The sequence below is a fragment of the Balaenoptera ricei genome, chromosome 13 (assembly GCF_028023285.1).
Source record: "Balaenoptera ricei isolate mBalRic1 chromosome 13, mBalRic1.hap2, whole genome shotgun sequence".
NCBI lineage: Eukaryota > Metazoa > Chordata > Mammalia > Artiodactyla > Balaenopteridae > Balaenoptera > Balaenoptera ricei.
The window spans coordinates 83547820-83557114 of NC_082651.1; the positions used below are offsets into that span (position 1 = coordinate 83547820).

The following is a 9295-nucleotide window of genomic DNA, read 5'->3' on the forward strand; positions in this document are numbered from 1 at the left end:
TGTAATGCTATAATAATACTGTTACTATACGTATTATTAGAGTTCTCAGACCTTTTTATTTTGCACCATAGCTTTCCTCCCCTTTCTACTTTTTCACCTTGATTCCCGCAAAAGAAAAAGTAGCTCTTGAAATCGCCTTGTCAGCGTCAACAGCATTAAGCATCTCCTCCATTTTGGTCTCATAGCATATCTTTGAGTCCAGAAAGAAAGAGGGGAGGGGAAAAGGGAGACAGTTATTGGTCTCCCTGGACTTGCCAGGCATTACTGAGGAGCTGTTAAACACCTGAAGGAATTCAGATGACCTCATAGCACAAAATTAATTGGTGGCTTTTAAATGTCCTTTTAGACTTCCATAGTCACATCCTAAATTCTTCCATTTCATCTCCAAGGGATATTGACTCTATAACTAAGAAACTATTACTTACTAATTAACTTAGAACAATAATCATTAGGGAAAAAGAAACTTTTGGTTTCTTACTTATTATTGTGGTTAACTGGAACCTCCCAAAATTTACAGGACCTCCATAATTTCCATATCCTTAACCAATATAACATGTTCTTATCTTACCTTTGTTCCTCTGGGTCTATCAAACTAATTTGTATGGCATGAGCACGTTTGGGCAAAACCTAAAAACATTTATTTTATTTTATCTTTTAAATACACCTTTATTTTATTTTTTGGCCGTGCCGTGCGGCATGCGGGATCTTAGTTCCCCGACCAGGGATCGAACCTGTGCCCCCTGCAATGGAAGCATGGAGTCTTAACCACTAGACCGCCAGGGAATTCCCTAAAAACATTTTTTTTAAGTTATAGAGAGTTTTAATGTTTGTTCAGTGCTATGTTTACTATTCTTGAACTTTAAGAAAAATCTTCAGTAGAATTAATATATTTTTTACACACCTAACTCAGTCTTGTTTCTCTAAAATTTTCCTTGAAAGTTTCTCCTGCTATCCAGAATTCTTGAAAGGTACCAGGCCTAACCACTGACGCCATATGGACATGTTTCCTCGGGAAGCAGAGTGGCTAGAGGGGCCCAACCCAAGACTCACTCATGGGAAAGAGAGAGGATGCTGTTTCTGCCTCAAGGACAGAGAGTCTTTTAGGGAGAATGTGATTCTTATTAGCTAATATCGAAATTATCTATGTAGAAAAGCTACATGCAAGGTAAAACAAGAAAATTCAGAAGGACTCCTCTAAGATCAGAAAGCAGAAAAAGCCTTAGAACGTATGCCTGCGACATGGACAGCTGTTAACATAGCCCTATGACCTCAGTCTCCCCAAGCTGACACGTAAGATATCACATATGCACAAATAATATGTAACATTCAAGTAGAAAAATATACACTGCAAAGTGAGTATACAAACAAACATGATCAGATATCACATCCAAGATATCAAAGACCATCTCCCTGATTTGGAGAGCCAGACTAGAAGTCCTTCTGATAAAGAATAAAGGAGATTTGGGGAAGCACCAAATCCAGGCTTATAAGTTAACAAGAACCTTGAATTACAAAAGGAATTCAAAAGGGGAGTGGGAAATAAAACCATCTGGTAGAGACAGAGCCGGACTCTGACCAGGGGAGCGGCTGGGTGCTTGAAAGCCTCTCAGAGGCCTGACACCTGAGGATGTGAAGAGCGGGGAGAATTGCAGGGCCAGGTGGTCTCCAGCCCCCACCCCAGCAGTCCCTGCTCCTTAGAGGTCTCTCCTGGGGCTCCCTGGTCTTTGGTGAAACACTCATCGTACTGCTCCTTTCCTCTCTAGATAATGTTAAATTCTCTCTTGTTTCTTCTTTGGTCTCAGGGAGCTCACTGTAACTCTCAGGTACCCCTTTCCAGTGGCTCTTTCTTGGTCAGTGGTGCCACCATCTTCCCTGAGGCCTTAGATTCCCCATGACCCTGGAACTCATTTCAGCCCTTTTTCTCATGTCTTCTCCACCCCTATACCCAGCTCATCATCTGCTTCTGCCAGGGCTTTGTTTCTATTATCTCTTTTGCCTTCCCTTGTTGGCTTCCACAAACACCTTAATCTAAACCCTTGTATTCATGCTTGGGTTATTGTAACAACCTCCTGCTTGTCTCCTAACTTCCAAAAACAGCTTTCCCAGCACCATTTTGTCATGAAACACCTACTGTTAAAAATCCAACTTTTTTGTTGTTTTGCCTTCAAGGCCCTTCACTTACTGACCCGTGCTCCCTGGCCAACTTTGTTTCGTGTTACTTCCCAGTGCAGTTTCCTCCTGGAACTGCATGCGGGCTCCGGCTCCCTTCCTGGCCTCTGCCGGTTCTCTCCCTGCTGCTCTGTATTCCCCACCACTGTGTCAATCCCTGAACCCAACCTTCTTCCAGAACCCTCCTCCAGGGGGCCTGCCCTGATGGCCCCTGTCCTCATTGCTTCCGTCGGCAAATGCCCAGTGCCTATGAAGTGCCGAGTACTGTTTTCATCTGATCATGTTTGTTTGTATACTCACTTTGCATTGTATATTTTTCTACTCGAATGTTAGATATTATTTGTGCATTGTTTGTTTCCTAGTCCTTTAGTCCCATCTTTGAGAAAGGGTAACATTTATTTGGGATATGCTTACTGTAAGAGATATTATGATATCCAAACAGCTAAAATGCAGTCGGTGGAGGGTGGGGGCTGACCTCGATACTGACATAGAGCTTTGCTTTTTCTCGTAGAGATGAAGTCAATAAAGCATATCGGAAACTTGCTGTGCTGCTTCACCCTGACAAGTGTGTAGCACCTGGTAGTGAAGATGCCTTCAAAGCCGTTGTGAATGCCCGAACAGCCCTTCTGAAAAACATCAAATAGAAAGTAGAAAAAAAGACAAGTGTGGGCCTCAAGTCCAAACAGACTTTCCCTAGAGGTAAAATAGCCAACATGGGTTTTTCCTCCACAAAATCTTACAGCTCTTTTCACTCATGTGCTGTCATTTGTAAATCAGTAAGTCGGGTGCCTGTTACCATGCCATAGACATTTTGCAGAGAGATGAAGTGAAGAGAACCAAGCGCCACTTATACACGACCATTCATTTCCTACTTCTGAATGATGTAAGATTTTTTTCTCATGAGTTTGTTAGCTCTGTCAGTGTACCATCCCTTAGGCACTTTGCTCAGGAAAGTCCATGAGGTTTCTGGAAGGAGGATAGGAGGATCCTTTCACTTTTTCTTTTTAAAAAAATTCATCATCAGAGAAGAAAACACAGATGGAAGCAGACATAGCAGAATCCCTGAAAGTGTGATGACCTCACAAGCAAGTTGCCCCTTTTACAGTGAGTTTCTTAGGTAGTATTTTAAGCATCAATCTATAGTTAATGAACTCTTGGCAGCCCTTTGGAAGTGAAACGAGGTGATACAATTCTGAACTGAGCAGCCCTTTTGTGACGTTCACTCTGTTCCCCGTCTCCAGCCACAGGGGGAGAGACCAGCCAGTCCTAAGAGAGCAAAGACAGTGATGGCGGCCGCAAGTTCTGGTACACCGGCTGCTGCTAGTCCTGCCCCTGAATCTGACGCCTCTCCCTGGCCGTGGAAGTGGGTGCTGGTAGCTGCAGGGAGCATCATCGCCTAGGAATCAGGAGTCAGACTCCAAGACAGTAGTGCCTGCAGGTCACACTAGATTGAGCACACGTGCCCAGAGGGCACGGCCGGCCTGGCTCGGGCATGTTTGATGCCCTAGGAGAGCCTCCATATGAGGCTTATGCCTTCTTTGTTTCTGCATCACTTTCTGCATCACAGCAGGTGGGAAAGGCCGGGGTGCCGGGCCTCCTCTTCACTTCCTCATCAGTGTTAGTTCCCTCTTTCTTCCCTCTTCTCTTCCTGTGCACATCTGCCACCATTTCTCTCTTCTTGAATCCCTGCCTTCCGGCTCTTGACTCCTCCATCCTCCTGTGCAGCCTTCACCTGGGCCTGGTTGACCAGAGACAAGTTATGGATCCTTTGGGTGGTGGACAGAGAGATCTTAGGGCCTGTGTGGGAAGAATCTCTGTTACTTTTGCTTGGGTTACAAATTTCTGATTAGTAATATTTTTAAGCTACAGATTATGAAAATCAATTTCACATAGAGAAATACATTCTCTTGCCGTAGTATCTTCCTCAGTATCCAAGGGATGGATGAAGATCAAGTGTGAGGACCAGCCTTTCTTCCAGAGCTTACAGAACCAGTGTCACTGTGTGGCTCGTTACACCATCACTCTCATGTTACTCAGATTTTTAGCTGTGACCAGGCTGCACTAATTGGGGCTTTAAAGTATGTAAAACATTACTGTCTGTGCATTTTAAATAGCTATCCCATATTGGTCGCCAAGGAGCATTCACCTTACCACCGGAGAAGAAAAACCACTTTCGTTTAATTCAAGCCCACTGCAGTCTTCTGGACTCTTCCCTTCTCCAGAGCAGCTTTGCTTTGTGCGGCTGCCCATGAGCTGCATTGAGCTGGTTGTCAGGAAACCAGAGCATTGTTTTCTAGTATGAATTTTCATCTCGGTGATATTGAAAATGCTTTTTTTTTTTTCCTATAAATTGAGATAGAGTATGATTTCTTGTGGGATTTTCCTCTGGCCTTTTAATTCTAACTAGCTCTGGGCCTGTAGAACTCCAGCCCAAAGTTCTTCGGGGCCTAAATTTTGCTTAAGGCCTTCATCATGCCTAAAGTAATTAAACATAGATCTGTTCTTACAGCAGGAATTAGGAGGGTCATATTTATGAGGGACTGTGCATGGTGGTATCAGCCCAAATTGACATGACAGGTCACTGAGTATGTGGCCCTGGGTAAAAACTGGTGCCAGTTTTCATTGTTGTTATTAAACACTAGATTGGTCACCTTATTCAACTACATGGTGCAGATGAGCAGTTATAGCAGAGAGAGATCTTTAGTGCTTCCATTCATATCCTTATATAATGAGTGACTTGTTGAAATTTAGCCTGATCTTGATTCGTAGGTCTTGAGGCTCAGTTCCCAGCACCTTGATTATTAATGTTAAGGATGGCCATGTACTACTTCATTTATGTAAAAGAAAGTTAAGCTTCAGGATCCTAGAATTTTTCTGATTTCCATAATCCTTGAGTAGAATATCAAGAAGTAATGAAGCCTGATCGGCAATGAAAAGTAACTTCATACAAAATTTTACAGACCTCTGTGCATTAATTTAAATTCTTGGTGCAAATATGTACTTTGTAGTTCAACCTTATTAAAATTCTTTAGCCAGTTAGGATTGCACAATACATCAGTGAGAGTAATAACTAGGAGAATAATTTCAATGGCTAAAAAAATTTTTATAGAAAGTCATGTTTTTCAAAAAAAGAATAAAAAGTTCGAACAGCTATTATTCAAGAAAAGCCATTTCTTCTGCATTTGAGTCACCAAGAATTAACACTTTTAAAACTTGTTAGAAATACCTGGAGGCTTTTGAAATTAATTGTCCAACCTACCTAAGAACTTTAAAATATACCCTCCTTTTGTTCCTCTGTTCCTCTTTCCTGCCTCCTTTTGAATTGATATTCTCAACTGTCAACATTTCTTTTACTTCAGCATTATCATTTTATTTCTTCACATAAATTTGTGCTCGGTAAAGTCCAGACTTGGGGGTATTGTGGTGCTACCCAAGATAAATTGCTGTAACTCTGTAGATTGCACTCTCTTCTTTAAGGCTCACATTTACCTCAGGAAACTCACTCTAGTATGTTTTTTTTTTCGCATTGAATTCTCAACTGGTAAATATTTCTTTATACTGATAAATTAGTACCTAATTCACTGTTCGCTAAATGAGCCATAGATAAGGCAGCTAAATTTCTGAAAGAAAGCCACAGTAAGTGGGCAGCCCTGTAAGCTCTGAATCAGTAATGAGGTAGCTGTTCCTCATAGAACAATGACAGAATCTCGAGGGGGAGGGAGGTATTTCGGTCTCAAGTTCGAAAGGGTAGGGCCGTGCGCACATTGCCTTTGACAGGAACAGTGCCTGTCCTATAAGCAATTTCAGTGGGCCCTGGGATGTCACTCTCTCTCCACCACACTCCATATAGCTCACTCTGAGTCTGCCAACGTTTTTGTAAAACTTTTGCAGAGGAATTTAGCCGCGAAATACAGCTAACCATCTTCCATTGCAAGTTTTGCAAAGTGAAGAGGGGTTCATATTTCTCATGATTGGTACTTAGCACAATTGTAAGAGACAGTTAATACTGTTTATACGTTGGTTTTTCCATTAAGCATTTCTAGAGAAGACGAAAGCTTAAACTTGTGGTGTGGGTAAGTTAGATTATGTCTGACAAGCAGTGCAATAGGAAGCCGTGCAATAAAGGCCATGTTGGTGAAATGACTCGCTGGAAAGTTGGACAGTTTGGGTGAGCTTCCTGCATCGATGGCCTGCGGGGTGGTCTGCCCTTGGGCTGGGAATGCACAGTCTCTAAAGAAACCCTTTGCTCTTACGAAGTAATTTACATACTTGCTTTCTGTTGAACTAACGGAAAATGTTAAATCTAACAGCTGTTTATGTCTTGTATAGAGAGTGTCATATGTATTTAAGTTGTGTATTTTTATAAAGTAAAGGCAAATGCCAAACACTGGTCTGTGGGCTGCACTTATTTGTTGAGATACTGGTCTTTAATGTAGAACATGCTAGTCTAGAAGCCAATCCAGTTCCTTACCAACTGAGATCGTAGATAAGACATCTTGCTTTAAGTTGCCAGTGCGTAAAGTGGAGGAAATTTTATTCACTGGTCCCTCAGGCTAACCTTAATTAAATTGTGATGAAAGTGTTTTGATCTCTTAAAGAAAGATACTAATATTATGTGTGCCTTTTTAATTCAAATGAAACTATTGTTATCTCATTTTAATAATGCAGATCTTGGCTGAATAACTTAATAATTCAGCTAACTAGTCCCTGGACAACAAGAAACCTTAAGTAACAGACTATTGTGAACCCAGATTTGAAAGTGAAAGCCTTGTAGGGCCAACGCGCAGAAGGCGGTCTGTCTCTGAAGACTTCAAACAAGAGCTTTAATTTTCATTATGAATGACATTCGTCATCACCTGAGAATGCCCACCACTCTTTTGGGGAACTGCTCTACCCTCTCCATACTGCTAATGTGTTCTAAAGGGGAGCTGCCAAATCCTCCTATGACCCACCCTTCCTCCCTGGTCACAGGGATTGGCCCAAGAGATGGGAATGTCACCCAAGCTGAACTAATTGGCATCCCTCCCTGGGATCTTTCTAATTGGATCTAGGAAAACAAACTTCTTCTCAGGAGAGGAAGATAGGAGGAGTCCTGCTGATGCTGGCAACCTTGATTCCAACCTCATAGAAAAAATTTGAGAGAATGAAACACATTCAGAAAGAGTCAGAGTCCTGATGGCTAAGACTTTCCTTCTAGTCCCCTGAGATCCCCTGAACTGGTTGTTCTTCAAGCCCATCTGCCACCCCAGAATCCTTCTAATAAATCTCCACTCGTCTCTTTTCTGCTTAAGTTTCCTGGAGTTTGTTTTCTGTTACTTGCAACTAAAAGAACATTAGAAAATAATAGACATTAAGGATCATGAGCAGGGATGAGAAAGCTATGGTCTGTAGACTGGTACAGTACTTGATAAGTATATTATGACATTTTATATATTAAAATGTATCCAAATACTTGGTGTTTTCAACTAAAGTCTTGGACTATGTTTTTCCTTTTTTTAATTTATTTACTTTTGGCTGTGTTGGGTCTTCGTTGCTGCACGTGGGCTTTCTCTAGTTGCGGCGAGCGGGGGCTACTCTTCGTTGCGGTGCGCAGGCCTCTCATTGAGGTGGCTTCTCTCGTTGTGGAGCACGGGCTTCAGTAGTTGCGGCACATGGGCTCAGTAGTTGTGGCTCACGGGCTCTAGAGTACAGGCTCAGTAGTTGTGGTGCACAGGCTTAGTTGCTCCGCGGCATGTGGGATCTTGCTGGACCAGGGATTGAACCCATGTCCCCTGCGTTGGCAGGCGTATTCTCAACCACTGTGCCACCAGGGAAGCCCTTGGGCTATGTTTTAAACCAATAATAACCAATTGTAAACTGAGAAGAAAAATTAGGTTTATTCATTTTGTTTCAGGATCAATTTAAGATGCACAGTATTATCTAGCTTTTTTGTTTCCATTTGACCCATTGTCTATCAGGGGCACTTCTAATATCTTAAATTTCTTTTTTTTAAAAAATTAGTTAATTAATTAATTTATTTTTGACTGCATTGGGTCTTCATTGCTGCACGTGGGCTTTCTCTAGTTGCGGCGAGCGGGGGCTACTCTTCATTGCGGTGGCTTCTCTTGTTGCGGAGAACGTGCTCTAGGCGCGCGGGCTTCAGTAGTTGTGGCATGTGGGCTCGGTAATTGTGGCATGCGGGCTCAGTAGTTGTGGCTCGCGGGCTGTAGAGCGCAGGCTCAGTAGTTGTGGTGCACGGGCTTAGCTGCTCCGTGGCATGTGGGATCTTCCTGGACCAGGACTCGAACCCATGTCCCCTGCATTGGCAGGCGGATTCCTAACCCCTGCACCAGCAGGTAAGTCCCATAATATCTTAAATTTCTAATCAAACGTCATTGTTAAAATATTCTTTCACCATGCATTTATTGAGCACCTACTATGTGCCAGGCTCTGTTCTAGGCACGGGGAAGGTAACAGAGCACAGAACCAACAAAAATCCCTGCCCTGTGGAGCTTACATTCTTGTCATTGTTCTTTTTCATTTGTGAAGTTTTGAAGAAAGTTTATTTTTTCCTGTAGGTTTATTTCTGAAGAGGCAAATTTGCATTTTTTGACTGCTCTTCAAGATATGCAGTTTTGCAATTAATACTCTGATTGCTACTACATACTAAAGATCATATAGGTTGTTATAATGCTATATTAATTTTTTTCTTGAGAACTTAACCATTATCATTATACAAAGTTGTTTTTCCTGTTGACCTGGAGGAAATAGTACTAGATTTAAGGAGTTTCTTTTTATATGTTTTATATTAATAATTAAAATAGTAATATATCCTTCCACAGCAGTTGATAAGGTTCTGTTCATCTGGAGGGGAAAATATCTAGAATCTCAGTTGTTGTTTTAGTTAAGTAAATAGTGTATACCTCTGATATCACCCAGTTAAAATTATGATCAGTTGACTTTAGGAAAATTATTTCTCCATGCATCCAAAACAGTTAGTTGTTAGTGATAATTATAAAATCAGCAGATGCAGTCCATGAAAGCATTTGTTCTAGGGAAGAGAAATTAAGAGTCTGCTATGACTGAGAGAAACTGAGGTGCCACATGCCTCAGATATCAGGATGTGAACATTCTGCTGGTTTCAGGA

The 9295-nt window shown here is 41.9% G+C and overlaps 1 protein-coding gene across 4 annotated transcripts in view; it reads left to right on the forward strand.

The window, feature by feature from the left end:
* The window catches only part of DNAJC27 (DnaJ heat shock protein family (Hsp40) member C27), a 48680-nt gene extending 41145 nt beyond the window's left edge, over nucleotides 1-7535 (forward strand). The window contains exons 7-8 of one of the 4 annotated variants that reach the window (XR_009497085.1): nucleotides 2681-2868; nucleotides 6838-7535. Coding sequence is in view for 2 of the 4 variants with exons in the window: in XM_059893486.1 (XP_059749469.1) it covers nucleotides 2681-2813 (133 nt within the window). In the remaining 2 variants the exon portion in view is untranslated. Of the gene's footprint in view, nucleotides 1-2680; nucleotides 6555-6837 lie in introns of those variants that run through there. The other 3 variants (XR_009497084.1, XM_059893486.1, XM_059893488.1) reach the window with 3 other exon arrangements.
* The last annotated feature ends 1760 nt before the right edge of the window (nucleotides 7536-9295 follow it).